The 19,475-nt window shown below is 39.3% G+C and overlaps 1 protein-coding gene across 1 annotated transcript; it reads left to right on the plus strand.

Moving 5' to 3' along the window:
• Positions 1-283: 283 nt before the first annotated feature.
• On the plus strand, positions 284-1,592 carry LOC308650644 (heterogeneous nuclear ribonucleoprotein A1-like). The gene has a single exon (XM_081296828.1). It carries the CDS (start codon positions 351-353, stop codon positions 1,311-1,313), a length of 963 nt encoding a protein of 320 aa, XP_081152954.1. The 5' UTR covers positions 284-350; the 3' UTR covers positions 1,314-1,592.
• Positions 1,593-19,475: the final 17,883 nt, after the last annotated feature.

Below are 19,475 nucleotides of genomic sequence, written 5' to 3' on the forward strand. Positions count from 1 at the left end.
TGGATGCTGGGTCTAACATTTTTATATCCCTTGCACATGTATTCACCTTGTGTGCCAAACAGATGGCAAGTCCTGAAATGCAGGGATAAGATATTTTGTTTTGTTTTTGTTTTTGTTTTGACAGGATTTTGCCAAGTCACCATGGCTGGCTTTGAACTTTCAATCCATCTGCCTCAGCCTCCCATATCACTGGGATTACAAGCATGAGTCATCAAGGCAGGGACAGTCACCTTGGTAGGGAAAAGTCTCTTAAGAATATGAATAAGGGGGATACGTTCGTTAGCTTACTCCTTTCTGCCCGTGGACGCTGCCGAGAAAGCATCGTTAAAGTCTGTCTTCCTGCTGCCGTCATGTCTAAATCAGAGTCCCCTAAAGAGCCCGAACAGCTGCGGAAGCTATTCATCGGAGGGCTGAGCTTTGAAACAACTGATGAGAGTCTGAGAAGCCATTTTGAGCAATGGGGAACACTCACGGATTGTGTGGTAATGAGAGATCCAAACACCAAGCGCTCCAGAGGCTTTGGGTTTGTCACTTATGCCACTGTGGAGGAAGTGGATGCAGCCATGAATGCAAGACCACACAAAGTGGATGGAAGAGTTGTGGAACCAAAGAGAGCTGTCTCACGAGAAGATTCTCAAAGACCAGGGGCCCATTTAACTGTGAAAAAGATCTTTGTTGGTGGCATTAAAGAAGACACTGAAGAACATCACCTACGAGATTATTTTGAACAGTATGGGAAAATTGAAGTTATTGAAATCATGACTGACCGAGGCAGTGGAAAGAAAAGGGGCTTTGCTTTTGTAACTTTTGATGACCATGACTCTGTGGATAAGATTGTCATTCAGAAATACCATACTGTGAATGGCCATAACTGTGAAGTGAGGAAAGCCCTGTCAAAGCAAGAGATGGCTAGTGCCTCATCTAGCCAAAGAGGTCGAAGTGGTTCTGGAAACTTCGGTGGTGGTCGTGGAGGTGGTTTTGGTGGAAATGACAATTTCGGTCGTAGAGGGAACTTCGGTGGTCGTGGTGGCTTTGGTGGCAGTCGTGGTGGTGGTGGATATGGTGGCAGCGGGGATGGCTACAATGGATTTGGTAATGATGGAAGCAATTTTGGAGGTGGTGGAAGCTACAATGATTTTGGCAGTTACAACAATCAGTCATCAAATTTTGGACCCATGAAGGGTGGAAACTTTGGAGGCAGAAGCTCTGGACCTTACGGTGGTGGAGGCCAATATTTTGCCAAACCACGAAACCAAGGTGGCTATGGCGGTTCCAGCAGCAGCAGTAGCTATGGCAGTGGCAGAAGGTTTTAATACTGCCAGGAAACAAAGCTTAGCAGGAGAGGAGAGCCAGAGAAGTGACAGGGAAGCTACAGGTTACAACAGATTTGTGAACTCAGCCAAGCACAGTGGTGGCAGGGCCTAGCTGCTACAAAGAAGACATGGTTTAGACAATACTCATGTGTATGGGCAAAAAAACTCGAGGACTGTATTTGTGACTAATTGTATAACAGGTTATTTTAGTTTCTGTTCTGTGGAAAGTGTAAAGCATTCCAACAAAGGGTTTTAATGTAGACTTTTTTTTTTTGCACCCATGCTGTTGATTGCTAAATGTAATAGTCTGATCATGACGCTGAATAAATGTGTCTTTTAAAAAAAAAAAGAATATGAATAAGGCCATCAAGGTTCTAAACACTAGCTATAAAGGACAATTCTTTTTAGCAAGACACCATAATAAACTCAAATAATTCACTAATGCGTAGAAAGGCTCAGTCTACCAGAACTTTCCACAGTTATGAAAATGTTCTATACATGCGTTTTCCAATATGATAACCAAGAGCCATACCGAAATGTGGCTACTGATGACTGGGCAGCTGATTTTTAAATTTTTAATTTAAATTTGATTAAATTTAGATGGCTACTTGTGGCTAGTAGCCACCCTACTGGACAGTAAAATTCTGGTGCATTCTAAATCTGCCAAATCTATCCTACAGGACCAGATCACCAAAACTTAGAAGTCCTGCAAAACTGGATTCATTTTAAAAATGAAATGCCAAAGAAAACAGGAACTTCATCACCATAGAAAGAAAGAAAGAAAGGGCTTCCCGAGCCTCTGGGATTCCAGGCCTGTACCACCAGGCCCGGCTCAGAAAACAGGATTTCTTCTCCATCTCCACACCAAGCTTCTCCCTGTCTTTCCAGACTCATTCTGTTCTTCCCCACACAAAGCCTCTTCCACTATGAAACACTCAGTCATTCTCTCCCACAGCATGCTAAGGATCACGTGTTCTAGAGGAACTGCCTTTTAGTTGGTCCTTGCCAGAGATCTAACAGCCAATCTGACATAGTCAAAGAGTGTAAATCCTGCTGAGTGGAATGGCACACCCAGCTATTCAGGAGGCTGTGGCAGGAGAGTCACAAGTTTGAGGCCAGCCTGGGCAACTTGGCAAAACCTTGTCTCCAAAATTTTAAAATAAATAAAAGGGCTGGGGGTGTAGTTCAATGGTAAAATGCTTGGTTAGCATGCTCAAAACTTTAGTCTGTATGCCCAGCACTAAAAAGGTTGTTTAAATTGGTGTAATGATATCAAGTTTCCAATGGTAACAAATTGAATTCAGCTGTTTCCTGGCCATCCAGCAGCTAGAGCTTGTCCTGTTGTAGACATCTAGAGACCTCTCAGTTATCTTTCTCAATTCCTTGCAGATTTATCTCCTATCTCATTGTTAGCCTTGCCAACACCTTTCTCACAACTCTTAGTAATATTTCCATTATCTGTATAAATGATATTTCTCATATCCTGGCCTCTCAGCCTCAATTCCTCCTCTTTACTTCAACCCCTCACTCTATGATCATGGTATTGACCAAAAATCACAGCCCATATTCTCAGTGTCAAGCAACTTACTCCCTTACTGTCATCTACCTCTAGATGCTTCCATCTCTCCTCTGTTTCTTTTTCTCCAATCCCAATACAGGGTAAAAGACCTCTGCACACATTAGATACTTTAAAATGCTCCCAATGATTTCCCAACAACCCATTTGGCTCAGTGGTAGAATGCTTGCCTCATATGTGTGAGGCTCTGGGTTCAATTCTCAGCACCATATATAAATAAATGAATAAAATAAAGGTCCATCAACACTAAAAAATATTTTTTAATAAAGGAAATTTGACTCCACAAGAAAATAATCTATGACAAGTGGGCATGGTGGCACATACCTATAATTCCAGCGACTCAGGAGGCTGAGGCAGGAAGATCACAAGTTCGAGGCTAGTCTCAGCAAATTGGTGAGGCCCTAAGCAACTTAATTCAAAATAAAAAAAAAATGTGCTGGGGATGTGGCTCAATGGTAAAGTGCTCCTGGGTTCAATCTCTTGAACCATAAAAGAAAGAAAGAGAAAAAAATAAAATAATCAAGCCAGACCAGAGGAGGAAGCCTGGCGCCAGCCAAGCCAGACCAGAGGAGGAAGCCCAGCCCTGCCCCGCGTGCTAGTCCGGAGGAAGCCCATCAACCCTTAAAACACATCAAAGGGGGTGTGGCTACCAGCACGGTTCTGTGGCTGATCCAGGTACCCGGTTTCCAACTCCCCCACCCTTAGCTGCAATAACTCAAAATATTTCCCACAAGCTTTTGGGGGTTGTAGCTATCAACGCAAAACAACAACTGTACAGGCACCTGGTTTCTACCTCAGAGACTAGAGTAGGGAAGATACAGGTGGAAGCTCATTTCCCTCCACAGTGGCTATACCCACCACCCTGAATACAGAGGCTCAAGCTAGGAATAGACAACGCCACCTACTGGAAGCAAGGAAAACAGTGTTCTGAGAGACTTTTTTTTTCTCTTTCTTTCTCTCTTTTCTTCTCACTCTTCCACAACTTCAACATATGTGAAACCAAGAACTGTGCATGAACAACCAAATTACCAAAGTAATATAATATAGAGGAATTGCATATAACCCACCTTCCCCCCATTTTTTTTCTTTATTTCTATCTTACTTTATTTTTCCTTCTCTCTTATTTCTCTTTTCTTCCTTGTTATTTTTTCTTTTTTTCATTCGTATTCCCTCTATCCCACTTTCAATCTCCTAACTTTTGCTATCTATACATAGGGTAACTATCTAAATACAGATAGGAGGTTGAGTCTATACATTCTTCCATAAATTATCAGTCTATTGGTTAGAGTTCTCCAAAGGTGCTAAGTTAGTTTAACCTCATACCCTCACTCCTTTCCCTCTAAGTATAACATCCTTCATCTGAAATTAAGTTTTCTATATGCCACCAGATATGGTATGCCTTTTATGAAACTAATGACTATATTCTTAAGTAATAATTAAAACCAATATCTATAGACTTAGAATCTAACTATAAATGTATTAATAATGAAAACTTGTGCTTAGATGATGTACTGTTGATATTGGGAACTGTTAACATTGTCTTTCTCCACAAAAGAGGGATTTTGGAGCTATACAAGAACAATACAAATATATAAGGGGGAAAACATTAACACAACAATTTCACAAAGCTAGAAAGAATCATGAGGGGATCCAACACGGCCGCCGGCGAGGAAGCAGCGATTCCAATGTCTCCACATTAACGGGATCAGAAAGACCCTTTGGAACAGCGGCAGTCTACCTACTGAGGAACTTCTAGCAAAAATCCGTGAAGAGGGGACCTGCCGGGAATTGGTAGGTTTATTAGAAGTGTCAGTTTGTGGCCGCCGGGACTCGGGGCCCAGGGACTGCGGTACTTGCCGGGGAGGGGCTGTCGCCTCCCCGGCCCCGGGCGCTGCTGGAGCCGTGAGCCGGAGAGACACAGAGCAGGCTGCGGCGCGGCCAGAAGCCGGGAACGCCGGGGGCGGAGAGAGCGGCCGGGGCGGCGCTGGCTGTGGAGGCCGCGGCGGAGCGAGGCGCGGGAGCCTGAGGCTGAGACACACCGGAGGGAGCGGAGCGAGCGCCCCGTCATCATCCCGAAATAGCGAGAAGAGGAAGATGGCTGCGGGAAGTGAGTAAGCCGCTCCGTGCTCCGCGCCCCCCGCCGCGTCTGAAAAGATGAGACAAACAGCTGTGACTCAGCATTAATCCATCCGGCTGAAACAACTGATTAGCCCTTCTCATCATACGGAGGTAAATGCCTACCGAGCCTTCATAGTAGTGGCCACAGGTTCCAAACAGGGCTTGAGAGAGACAGTAAGGACCCACCCGTTGCATTGGTCACCCGGCAAAGGGAAACGAACTGTCGCCATTTGCAAGAGACACCACTATGGCAGAGAACTGACGTCACCAGACTGCGGCGGAGGAGATAACTTCATTGAAACCTGCTGCTACAGGTGTGTAATCCCCCTAGCCTTCCCTCTCCACACATCGGGGAAACCTTAAGGGCCGCTCCCGGTTCTCCCGTGAGTGCTACAGCCAGCCCGAGGGAATCAGAGGTGGTGCGGGACCCGCGGCACGAGACTACCGCTCCCACCAGGGCTGACTGCTGAGGTCTCTTGCACCAGCTACGGGGGAGTGGCTACCAGAGTGCAAGTAAAATTCGCTGAGGATTCTCAGCCCCAAGCTCTACAAATTTAGGGTCTGAGGGAATGGCAAACTGGAAGAGTGAACCCAGTCGTTCATGAAAACAGGGCTCCCGGGAGCAGCAGACCTCGCGTGTAGCCAGTATTGTGGTGAGAGGGGCCTGGCTAGAGGAAAAGTGGGTAGTGACTAGACACAAGAGGAGGCCCTAGGCACTCAGGATTGGAGACTCGCCCAGTCTGGGAGGAGCTGCTGCACAGTGATTGGTTCCCGCATATTGACAGGAGAAACTTGGCCTGGTGGGCACAGCGCCACCTACTGGAAGAGAAGTTAATCAAACTCTAAGACTGCATTTATTAGTTTTTTTTTTTTTTTGATTTGGGTTTTTCTTCCATCTTCATTTTTCTATCTCATTGTATTCTTTTTCTTTCTTTTTCTTTTTTCTCTTCTAACTTTAATTTTAATTTTCTTTTTAATTATTATTATTATTTTTTAAAATTTTTTTCTTTTTTTCATTCCTAATTCTTTCTTCTTTTGTCTTTTCATTTTTCTTATCCCCCCTTCCTTGAATTCTACCTGCCTACTCTCATTCTCTTTAGTGACTTCTTCCCTTCCCTTCTAATACCTTTCCTCCCAAGCATCAAATAAATTTATAGGAGTAAACAGTAACTCAGCAATCAAACAGAACAAGAAGCAACATGAGCAGCTTCAAGAAGCAAGGAAGAAAAGGAGTACAAACAATGCAGGACAGCCTAAATATTCAGGAGGACCTAGAGTCATCAGAAAAATGGTCATATAAAGAACTCAAGAAACACCTTAGACAGATGGAATGGAACCTTAAAGAGGATACAAGACAGCAAATTCAAGCAGCGAAAGAACACATTGAGAATGAATTACATAAACAGCTAAAAGAAGAAGTTAAGCATCTTTATCAGGAGATAGAGATTATAAAAAATAATCAAACAATAATTCTAGAAATGAAGAAAACTATCAACCAAATTAAAAACTCAATTGAGAGTATCACTAACAGAGTGGAGCAAGTAGAAGCCAGAACGTCAGATAATGGAGACAAAATATACCATCTTGAAAAGAGTCTAGCCAACTAAGAAAGGCTGGTAAAAAATCACGAGAAAAACATCCAAGAGATATGTGATAAAATTAAAAAAAACAAATTTAAGAGTCATCGGGATAGAAGAAGATACAGAGATTCAAACCAAGGGGATGAGAAACCTGCTGAATGAAATAATTACAGAAAACTTTCCAGAGATAAAAAAGGAAACAGATATACAAATTGAAGATGCATACAGGACACCGAGCACACAAAATCACAGTAGACCAACGCCAAGACACATAGTTATGAAGATATCCAATATACAGAGCAAAGAGAAAATATTAAAAGCTACAAGAGAAAGGAGACAGATTACATTCAGGGGTAAACCAATAAGGTTAACAACAGATTTTTCGACACAGACACTGGAAGAGAGAAGGTCATGGAACAACATATTTCAAACACTGAAAGACAATGGATGCCAAGCAAGAATTCTGTATCCAGCAAAATTAAGCTTCAGGTATGACAACGAAATAAAGATCTTTCATGATAAACAAAAGTTAAAAGAATTTGCAGCCAGAAAACCAGCATTGCAAAGCATTTTGAACAAAACACTACACGAGGAAGAAATAAAAAACAATAACCAAAACCATCAGTGGGAAGTGCCTCAGTAAAGACAGAGGGCGAGGGGAAAGATAATCACGGAAAAACAAACTAAATTTTTTTTAAAAAAAGGATAAACAATCAAACATGTATGGAAGTTCAAACCATATATCAATAGTAACTCTGAATGTTAATGGCTTAAACTCTCCAATAAAGCGACATAGGCTGGTATCATGGATTAAAAAAACAAATCCAACAATATGCTGCCTCCAGGAGACACATCTGATTGGAAAAGACATACACAGGCTGAAGGTGAAAGGATGGGAAAAAATATACCACGCACACAGTTCTCGTAAGCAAGCAGGGGTGGCCATCCTCATATCGAATAAAATCGACTTCAAGACTAAGTTAATCAAAAGGGATAAAGAAGGACATTATATACTGTTAAAAGGAACCATTCACCAACAAGACATAACAATTATCAATATTTATGCACCAAATAATGGTGCTGCAACATTCATAAAACAAATTCTCCTCAAGTACAAGAATCAAATAGACCACAACACAATAATTATGGGTGACTTCAACACACCTCTCTCACCATGGGACAGATCCTCCAAACAAAAGTTGAATAAAGAAACTATAGAACTCAATACCACAATCAATAACCTAGACTTAACTGACATATATAGAATATATCAACCATCATCAAATTGATATACTTTTTTCTCAGGAGCACATGGATCTTTCTCAAAAATAGACCATATATTATGCCATAGGGCAACCCTCAGTAAATATAAAGGGGTGGAGATAATACCATGCATTTTATCTGATCATAATGGAATGAAACTGGAAATCAATGATAAAAGAAGGAAGGAAAAATCCTACATCACATGGAAAATGAACAATATGTTACTGAATGATCAATGGGTTACAGAAGACATAAAGGAGGAAATCAAAAAATTCTTAGAGATAAATGAAAATACAGACACAACATATCGGAATCTATGGGACACAATGAAAGCAGTTTTAAGAGGAAAATTCATCGCCTGGTGGTCATTCCTCAAAAAAAGAAAAAAACAACAAATAAATGAGCTCACACTTCATCTCAAAGCCCTAGAAAAGGAAGAGCAAAACAACAGCAAATGTAGCAGAAGGCTAGAAATAATTAAAATCAGAGCGGAAATCAATGAAATTGAAACAAAAGAAACTATTGAAAAAATTAACAAAACTAAAAGTTGGTTCTTCGAAAAAATAAATAAGATCGACAGACCTTTAGCCATGCTAACGAAGAGAAGAAGAGAAAGAACTCAAATTACTAACATACGGGATGAAAAAGGCAATATCACAACAGATGCTACAGAAATACAGAAGACAATTAGAAATTATTTTGAAAACCTATATTCCAACAAAATAGAAGATAGTGAAGACATCGATAACTTTCTTAAGGCATATGGTTTGCCCAGACTGAGTCAGGAGGATACACACAATTTGAACAGACCAATATCAATGGATGAAATTGAAGAAGCCATCAAAAGACTACCAACCAAGAAAAGCCCAGGACCGGATGGGTATACAGCGTAGTTTTACAAAACCTTTAAAGAAGAATTAATACCAATACTTTTCAAGTTATTTCAGGAAATAGAAAAAGAGGGAGCTCTTCCAAATTCATTCTATGAGGCCAACATCACCCTGATTCCGAAACCAGACAAAGACACCTCAAAGAAAGAAAACTACAGACCAATATCTCTGATGAACCTAGATGCAAAAATCCTCAATAAAATTCTGGTGAGTCGAATACAAAAATACATCAAAAAAATTGTGCACCATGATCAAGTAGGATTCATCCCTGGAATGCAAGGATGGTTCAACATACGGAAATCAATAAATGTTATTCACCACATCAATAGACTTAAAGATAAGAACTATATGATCATCTTGATAGATGCAGAGAAAGCATTTGACAAAGTACAGCATCCCTTTATGTTCAAAACATTAGAAAAACTAGGGATAACAGGAACTTACCTTGACATTGTAAAAGCTATCTATGCTAAGCCTCAGGCTAGCATCATGCTGAATGGACAAAAGTTGAAGGCATTCCCTCCAAAATCCGGAACAAGACAGGGATGCCCTCTATCTCCAGTTCTATTCAATATAGTTCTCGAAACACTGGCCAGAGTAATTAGACAGATGAAAGAAATTAAAGGCATAAAAATTGGAAAAGAAGAACTTAAATTATCACTATTTGCAGATGACATGATTCTATACCTAGAAGACCCAAAAGGGTCTACAAAGAAACTACTACAACTAATAAATGAATTCAGCAAAGTGGCAGGATATAAAATCAACACACATAAATCAAAGGCATTTCTGTATATCAGCGACAAAACTTCTGAAACGGAAATGAGGAAAAACACTCCATTCACAATATCCTCAAAAAAAATAAAATACTTGGGAATCAACCTAACAAAAGAGGTGAAAGATTTATACAATGAAAACTACAGAACCCTAAAGAGAGAAGTAGATGAAGATCTTAGAAGATGGAAAAATATACCCTGTTCATGGATAGGCAGAACTAACATCATCAAAATGGCGATATTACCAAAAGTTCTCTATAGGTTTAATGCAATGCCAATCAAAATCCCAACAGCATTTCTTGTAGAAATTGATAACACAATCATGAAATTCATATGGAAAAATAAAAGTCCCAGAATAGCAAAAGCAATTCTAAACAGGAAGTGTGAATCAGGTGGTATAGAGATACCAGATTTCAAACTATATTACAGAGCAATAGTGACAAAAACAGCATGGTACTGGTACCAAAACAGGCGGGTGGACCAATGGTTTAGAATAGAGGACACAGAGACTAATCCACAAAGTTACAACTATCTTATATTTGATAAAGGGGCTAAAAGCATACAATGGAAGAAGGATAGCATCTTCAACAAATGGTGTTGGGAAAACTGGAAATCCATATGCAACAAAATGAAACTGAATCCCTTTCTCTCGCCATGCACAAAAGTTAACTCAAAATGGATCAAGGAGCTTGATATCAAACCAGAGTCTCTGCGTCTGATAGAAGAAAAAGTTGGCTCCGATCTACAGATTGTGAGGTCGGGCTCCAAATTCCTTAATAGGACACCCATAGCACAAGAGTTAACAACAAGAATCAACAAATGGGACTTAATTAAACTTAAAAGTTTTTTCTCAGCAAGAGAAACAATAAGAGAGGTAAATAGGGAGCCTACATCCTGGGAACAAATTTTTACTCCTCACACTTCAGATAGAGCCCTAATATCCAGAGTATACAAAGAACTCCAAAAATTAGACAATAAGATAACAAATAACCCAATCAACAAATGGACCAAGGACTTGAACAGACACTTCTCAGAGGAGGATATACAATCAATCAACAAGTACATGAAAAAATGCTCACCATCTCTAGCAGTCAGAGAAATGCAAATCAAAACCACCCTAAGATACCATTTCACTCCAGTAAGATTGGCAGCCACTATGAAGTCAAACAACAACAAGTGCTGGCGAGGATGTGGAGAAAAGGGTACACTTGTACATTGCTGGTGGGACTGCAAATTGGTGCGGCCAATTTGGAAAGCAGTTTGGAGATTCCTGGGAAAGCTGGGAATGGAACCACCATTTGACCCTGCTATTGCCCTTCTCGGACTATTCCCTGAAGACCTTAAAAGAGCATGCTACAGGGATACTGCCACATCAATGTTCATAGCAGCACAATTCACAATTGCTAGACTGTGGAACCAACCCAGATGCCCCTCAATAGATGAATGGATAAAAAAATGTGGCATCTATACACAATGGAGTACTATGCAGCAATAAAAAAATGAAAAAATCATAGAATTTGCAGGGAAATGGACGGCACTAGAGCAGATTATGCTTAGTGAAGCTAGCCAATTCCTAAAAAACAAATACCAAATGTCTTCTTTGATATAATGAGAGAAAATATGAACAGAGCAGGGAGGAAGAGTAGGAAGAAAAGAGTAACATTAATCAGTGACATGAGATGGGAGGGAAAGGGAGAGAAGAGGAAAATTGCATGGAAATGAAGGGAGACCCTCATTGCTATACAAAATTACATATAAGAGGTTGTGAGGGGAATGGGAAAATAAACAAGGAGAGAAATGAATTACAGTTGATGGGGTAGGGAGAGAAGAAGGGAGGGGAGGGGACGGGGGATAGTAGGGGATAGGAAAGATAGCAGAATACAACAATTACTAATAGGGCATTATGTAAAATTGTGGATGTGTAACCGACGTGATTCTGCAATCTGCATTTGGGGTAAAATTGGGAGTTCATAACCCACTTCAATCTAATGTATGAAGTATGATATGTCAAGAGCTTTGTAATGTTGTGAACAACCAATAAAAAAAAAGAAAGAAAGAATCATGAGCAGTATGAAAAGATAAGGAAAGAAAGGACCACAAACAATACAGGTCAATTCAACATTAGATGAGGTAATATCTGCAGCTGATGAAATGTCAAAGAGTTCAGGATATACTTGCTTCAGATGATCTGGAGTCCCAAGGAAGACATTATACAGCAAATTCAGACAATGAAAGATCACTTTGACAATGAATTACATAAACAAATCCAAGAAGCAAAAGATCAACCCTATAGGGAGATAGAGGACATAAAAAACAAACAAACAGAAATCCTGGAAATGCAGGAAACAATAAACCAAATTAAAAACTCAAATGAGAGTATTACCAGCAGAGTAGAACACTTAGAAGATAGAACTTCAGACAACGAAGACAAAGTTTTTCAACTTGAAAAGAACATAGACAGTTCAGCGAGAATGTTAAGAAATCATGAGCAGAACATCCAAGAATTAAGGGATAACATAAAGAAACCAAACCTAAGAGTTATTGGGATACAAGAGGGTATAGAGGTCCAAACCAAGGGAATGAGCAATCTATTCAATGAAATAATACTAGAAAACTTCCCAGACTTAAAGAATGAAAAAGAAATCCAAATGCTAGAAGCCTACAGGACACCGAATGTACAAAATCATAAGAGATCCACACCAAGACACATAATAATGAAGATGCCCAACATACAGAATAAGGAGAGAATCTTAAAAGCCACAAGAGAGAAGAAGCAGATTACATTTAGGGGTAAAGCAATCAGGATAACTGCTGATCTTTCAACACAGACTCTGAAAGCTAGAAGATCCTGGAACAACATATTTCAAACGCTGAAAGAAAAAGGGTTCCAACCAGTAATCATGTATCCAGCGAAATTAAGCTTCAGGATTGAAGATGAAATAAAAATCTTCCACGATAAACAAAAGTTAAAAGAATTTGCAGCTAGAAAACCAGCTCTTCAAAACATCCTTGGCAAAACATTACAGGAAGAGGAAATGAAAAATAACAATGAAAACCAACAGCAGGAGGTAGTACAGTAAAGGAAAAACTAATCATACAGGAAAAACAAATCATGTTAAGTAACATAAATAATCAAATATGGCTGGAAATACAAACCATATCTCAATAGTAACCCTGAATATTAATGGCTTAAATGCACCAATCAAAAGACATAGGCTTGTAGAATGGATTTAAAAAAAAAAGATCCATAGGAAAGGCAGCAGAATACAACAGACATGAGTATGTCAATATGTAAATCAATGGAAGTGTAACTGATGTGATTCTGCAATCTATATACGGGGTAAAAATGGGAGTTCATAACCCACTTGAATCAAAGTGTGAAATATGATATATCAAGAACTATGTAATGTTTTGAACAACCAACAATAAAAAAAAAAGATCCAACAATATGCTGCCTACAGGAGACTCATCTGATAGGAAAAGACATACACAGACTGAAGGTGAAAGGTTGGGAAAAATATCACTCATATGGACCCCGGGAGCAAGCAGGGGTGTCCATACTTGTATCAAATAAAATAGACTTCAAGCCAAAGTTAATTAAAAGGGATAAACAAGGACACTACATACTGCTCAAGGGAACCATACACCAACAAGACTTGACGATCATTAATATATATGCCCCAAACAATGGTGCAGCTACATTCATCAAACAAACTCTTCTCAAGTTCAAGAGTCAAATAGACCACACCACAATAATCATGGGAGATTTTAACACACCTTTCTCACCACTAGACAGATCTTCCAAACAAAAGTTGAATAAAGAAACCATAGAGCTCAATAATACAATTAATAATTTAGACTTAATTGATATATACACAATATACCACCCAACATCAAGCGGATACACTTTCTTCTCAGCAGCACATGGATCCTTCTCAAAAATAGACCATATATTATGTCACAGGGCAAATCTTAGCAATTACAAAGGAGTAGATTTTATCTGATCATAATGGAATGAAATTGGAAATCAATAATAAAATGAGAAAGGAAAAATCCTACATCACATGGAGATTAAACAATATGCTACTGAATGAACAAAGGGTTACAGAAGACATCAAAGAGGAAATTTAAAAATTCTTAGAGGTAAATGAAAACTCAGACACAACATATTGAAATCTCTGGGACACTATGAAAGCAGTACTAAGAGGAAAATTCATTTCATGGAGTTCATTCCTTAAAAGAAGGAAAAGCCAACAAATAAATGACCTCACACTACACCTCGAAGCCTTAGAAAAAGAAGAACAAATCAGCAGCAAATACAATAGAAGGCAAGAAATAATTAAAATTAGAGCTGAAATCAATGAAATTGAAACAAAAGAAATAATCGAAAAAATTGACAAAACTAAAAGTTAGTTCTTTGAAAAAATAAATAAGAAAGAGAAGAAGAGAGAGAACCCAAATTACAGCTTACGGGATGAAAAAGGCAACATCACAACAGAAAATTCAGAAATACAGAAGATAATTAGAAATTATTTTGAAACCCTATACTCTAAAAAAATAGAAGATAGTGAAGGCATCGATAAATTCCTTAAGACATATGAACTACCCAGATTGAGTCAGGAAGATATAAACAACCTAAACAGACCCATATCAAGTGAGGAAATAGAAGAAGCCATTAAAAGATTACCAACCAAGAAAAGCCCAGTACTGGATGGATATACAGCAGAGTTTTACAAGAGCTTTAAAGAAGAACTAATACCAATACTCTACAATCTATTTCAGGAGATAGAAAAAGAGGGAGAACTTCCAAATTCATTCTATGAGGGCCAATATCACCCTGATTCGCAAACCAGATAAAGACACCTCAAAGAAAGAAAACTACAGACCAATATCCCTAATGAATTTCGATGCAAAAATCCTCAATAAAATTCTGGCAAATCGGATACAAAAACATATCAAAAAGATCGTGCAACATGATCAAGTGGGATTCATCCCTGGGATGCAAGGCTGGTTCAATATACAGAAATCAATAAACGTTATTCACCACATCAATAGACTTAAAGATAAGAACCATATGATCATCTCGATAGATGCAGAAAAAGCATTCGACAAAGTACAGCATCCCTTTATGTTCAAAACACTAGAAAAACTAGGGATAACAGGAACTTACCTCAACATTGTAAAAGCTATCTATGCTAAGCCTCACGCTAGCATCATTCTGAATGGACAAAAGTTAAAGGCATTCCCTCTAAAATCCGGAACAAGACAGGGATGCCCTCTCTCACCACTTCTATTCAATATAGTTCTCGAAATACTGGCCAGAACAATTAGACAGACAAAAGAAATTAAAGGCATTAAGATAGGAAAAGAAGAACTTAAATTATCACTATTTGCTGATGATATGATCCTATACCTAGAAGACACAAAAGGGTCTACAAAGAAACTACTAGAGCTAATAAATGAAATCAGCAAAGTGGCAGGATATAAAATCAACACACATAAATCAAAGGCATTCCTGTATATCAGCGACAAATCTTCTGAACTGGAAATGAGGAAAACCACCCCTTTCACAATATCCTCAAAAAAAATAAAATACTTGGGAATCAACCTAACAAAAGAGGTGAAAGATTTATACAATGAAAACTACAGAACCCTAAAGAGAGAAATAGAAGAAGATGTTAGAAGATGGAAAAAATATACCCTGTTCATGGATAGGAAGAACTAACATCATCAAAATAGCGACATTACCCAAAGTTCTCTATAGGTTCAATGCAATGCCAATCAAAATCCCAATGGCATTTCTTGTAGAAACAGATAAAGCAACCATGAAATTCATATGGAAAAATAAAAGACCCAGAATAGCAAAAGCAATTCTAAGCAGGAAGTGTGAATCAGGCGGTATAGCGATACCAGATTTCAAACTATATTACAGAGCAATAGTGACAAAAACAGCATGGTACTGGTACCAAAACAAGCGGGTGGACCAATGGTATAGAATAGAGGACACAGAGACTAATCCACAAAGCTACAACTATCTTATATTTGATAAAGGGGCTAAAAGCATGCAATGGAGGAAGGATAGCATCTTCAACAAATGGTGTTGGGAAAACTGGAAATCCATATGCAACAAAATGAAACTGAATCCCTTTCTCTCGCCATGCACAAAAGTTAACTCAAAATGGATCAAGGAGCTTGATATCACATCAGAGACTCTGCGTCTGATAGAAGAAAAAGTTGGCTCCGATCTACATATTGTGGGGTCGGGCTCCAAATTCCTTAATAGGACACCCATAGCACAAGAGTTAATAACAAGAATCAACAAATGGGACTTACTCAAACTAAAAAGTTTTTTCTCAGCAAGAGAAACAATAAGAGAGGTAAATAGGGAGCCTACATCCTGGGAACAAATTTTTACTCCTCACACTTCAGATAGAGCCCTAATATCCAGAGTATACAAAGAACTCAAAAAATTAGACAATAAGATAACAAATAACCCAATCAACAAATGGGCCAAGGACCTGAACAGACACTTCTCAGAGGAGGATGTACAATCAATCAACAAGTACATGAAAAAATGCTCACCATCTCTAGCAGTCAGAGAAATGCAAATCAAAACCACCCTAAGATACCATCTCACTCCAGTAAGATTGGCAGCCATTATGAAGTCAAACAACAACAAGTACTGGCGAGGATGTGGGGAAAAGGGTACACTTGTACATTGCTGGTGGGACTGCAAATTGGTGCGGCCAATTTGGAAAGCAGTATGGAGATTCCTGGGAAAGCTGGGAATGGAGCCACCATTTGACTCAGCTATTGCCCTTCTCGAACTATTCCCTGAAGACCTTATAAGAGCGTACTATAGGGATACTGCTACATTGATGTTCATAGCAGCACAATTCACAATAGCTAAACTGTGGAACCAACTTAGATACTCTCCAATAGATGAATGGATTTTAAAAAATGTGGCATTTATACACAATGGAGTATTACTCAGCACTAAAAAATGACAAAATCATGGAATTTGCAGGGAAATGGATGGCATTAGAGCAGATTATGCTAAGTGAAGCTAGCCAATCCCTAAAAAACAAATGCCAAATGTCTTCTTTGATATAACGAGAGCAACTAAAAGCAGAGCAGGGAGGAAGAGCATGAGAAAAAGATTAACATTAAACAGGGACAAGAAAGGGAGAGAGAAGGGAAATTGCATGGAAATGGAAGGAGATCCTCATTGTTATACAAAATTACATATAAGAGGATGTGAGGGTAAAGGGGAAAAAAACAAGGGAGAGAAATGAATTAAAGTAGATGGGTTAGAGAGATAAGATGGGAGGGGAGGGGAGGGGGGATAGTAGAGGATAGGAAAGATAGCAGAATACAACAGTCACTAGTATGGCAATATGTAAAAATGTGGATGTGTAACCGATGTGATTCTGCAATCTGTATATGGGGTAAAAATAGGAGTTCATAACCCACTTGAATCAAATGTATGAAATATGATATGTCAAGATCTTTGTAATGTTTTGAACAACCAATAAAATATACATATATTTTTAGTTTAGATGGACACATACAAAAAATAAATAAATAAAAATAAAATAAATAAACAAATAAAAAATAAAATAATCAAATGTATAAATCACTGAGGGTTCCAAATATACCATTTATTTTCAAAAATATTTAGGACTGGGCTGGGGTTGTGACTCAGTGTAGAGCGCTTGCCTAGCATGTGTGAGGCACTGGGTTTGATTCAGCACCATATATAAATTAATAAATAAATAAAGTTCCATTAACAACTAAAAACATATTTCTTTAAAAAATCTTTAGGACTGAGACTCTGAATTCAGAGAGATACATCTCCTCAGGGGTCTGAACTACTTGTAAAAAAAAAAAATGCCAAAAACGTGGATTCAAATTCTGGTAGATGGCTGGAACCCTAGAATACCTAGCCAATGTGGGACAGAGCTAGAGAAGCCACAGAAGAAAGGAGCTGCCCTCTGAAATAAGAGGCAAATCAAGTATGTCCTTATGGGTGAAGGTGATTTTAAAAGTATTTTGACTGATCTTTTTTTTGGGTGGGGGCGGGTATTAGAGATTGAACTCAGGGGCACTCAACCACTGAGCCACATCCCCAGCCCTATTTTGTATTTTATTTACAGACAGAGTCTCACTGAGTTGCTTAGTACCTCGATTTTGCTGAGGCTGGCTTTGAACTTGAGATCCTCCTGCCTCAGCCTCCCAAGCCACTGGGATTACAGGCATGCACCACCCACTGCACGTGGCTTTGACTGATCTGCCAAAGGAAGGAGGAACCTATAAGTTCTTTCAGTAGTTTAACTACAGAGCTATGTGATCCAAGCACACAACAGGAAAAAAGAGCAATGCTTCTTGTACTAGGGCACATGGACCTCTTAGCCCCACCAAAACTCAGGTCTACCTGGACATGAGGGTCTTTGCAGAGGTAATTAGTTAAGATGAGATCAAAATACATTAGGAGGCCCTGAATTCAGTGGTTGGCATCTTTATAAGATAAAACATGGAGATTCAAATACAGAGACACAGAGGGAAAACAGTTCTGTGAAATGGGAGGCGGAGACTGGGGTTCTGAAGCTATAAGTCAAGGAGCCCCCAAGGACTTCTGGGAACCCCAGACAGGAAGAGGCAAAGCAGGGTCCTTCCCTAGAGCTTTGGAGCATGGGCCTGGCCACACCTTGATTTTTAACTTCTAACCTCCAGAATTGTGAGCATACATTTATTTGAAGCCATGCAGTTGTGGTAATTTGTGACAGCAATCCTAGACACCTCCTGTTCGTTCAATCCATAAAGATCTATGAACCAACTACTATAACACAGATACAGGTAGATGGATTATAATGGACACATATGACCCAGGTGTTTCAAGACACAAAATTAGGATCCACCTAAGTGAGTTGGGGGTGGCAGCAAGGATGACAGTAAGCTGGAAGCTGAACCATGCTCAAGAAGATTAATAAAAATAATAGCATATGTTAAGCCTCCAAAACATAAAATGAAATACTAAGTTTAAGGAGTAGTGAGGAAAAAATTCAATGTGACTAAAATGTATGCTCCATGTGGTAAGTAAGCAAGAGTTATGGCAGAAAAATAAGGAAAAACCAGATAAAGAAGAGACTTACACCTGGCACCATGGTGCCTGTAACCCCAGCGACTTGGGAGGCTGATGCAGGAGGATTGAGAGTTCAAAGCCAGCCTCAGCAACTTTGAGAAGCCCTAAGCAACTTAGTGAGACCCTGTCTCTAAATAAAATATAAAAATAGGCTGGGGATGTGGCTGAGTGGTTAAGGACCCTTGGATTCAATCCCTGGTATCAGGAAAAAAAAAAACTTACAAGCCTCACTCAGGATTTTAGACTTTATCCTACAGGTAGAGAATAACATTATCAAAATTAATGTCCAGGGAAGTTCATTCTGACAGCAGTGTGGGGGAGAGTCTGGGTGGGAGAGGGATATGCTATTGTTTGGATCAAGAATGTCCCTCACAGGCCCATGTGTTAAAGATTAGTCCCCAGGGAGGCACTAGTGGGAGATGATGGAAACTTACCCCTTTAGGGGTGAGACCTAGTGGGATGTCTTCTGGTCACTGAGTGAATGTGCCCTTGAAATGGATAGTGGAACCCCAACCCTCTTTCTCATCTTCCAGCCATGAAATGAGTGATTTTGCTTTGCCACAAGCTTCCATCATGATGTGTTGCTTTGTCACAGGCACAAAAGCAACAGGGCCAACCAATCACAGACTGAAGCCTCCAAGACTATGAGCCAATATAAACTTTTTCTTTCCAAGATGATTAGCTCAGGTATTTGCCATAGTGTCAGAAAGCTGACTGGCACAGGATATGTTAACAATGCAGGAAAACTATAACATCATCTAAAAAAGAGGAATTGGCAGTGACAGGCAACAACAGAATGAAATATTCCTGAAAAAAT

The sequence above is a fragment of the Spermophilus citellus genome, assembly GCF_964194105.1.
Source record: "Spermophilus citellus genome assembly, chromosome: 6".
Classification (NCBI taxonomy): Eukaryota; Metazoa; Chordata; class Mammalia; order Rodentia; family Sciuridae; genus Spermophilus; species Spermophilus citellus.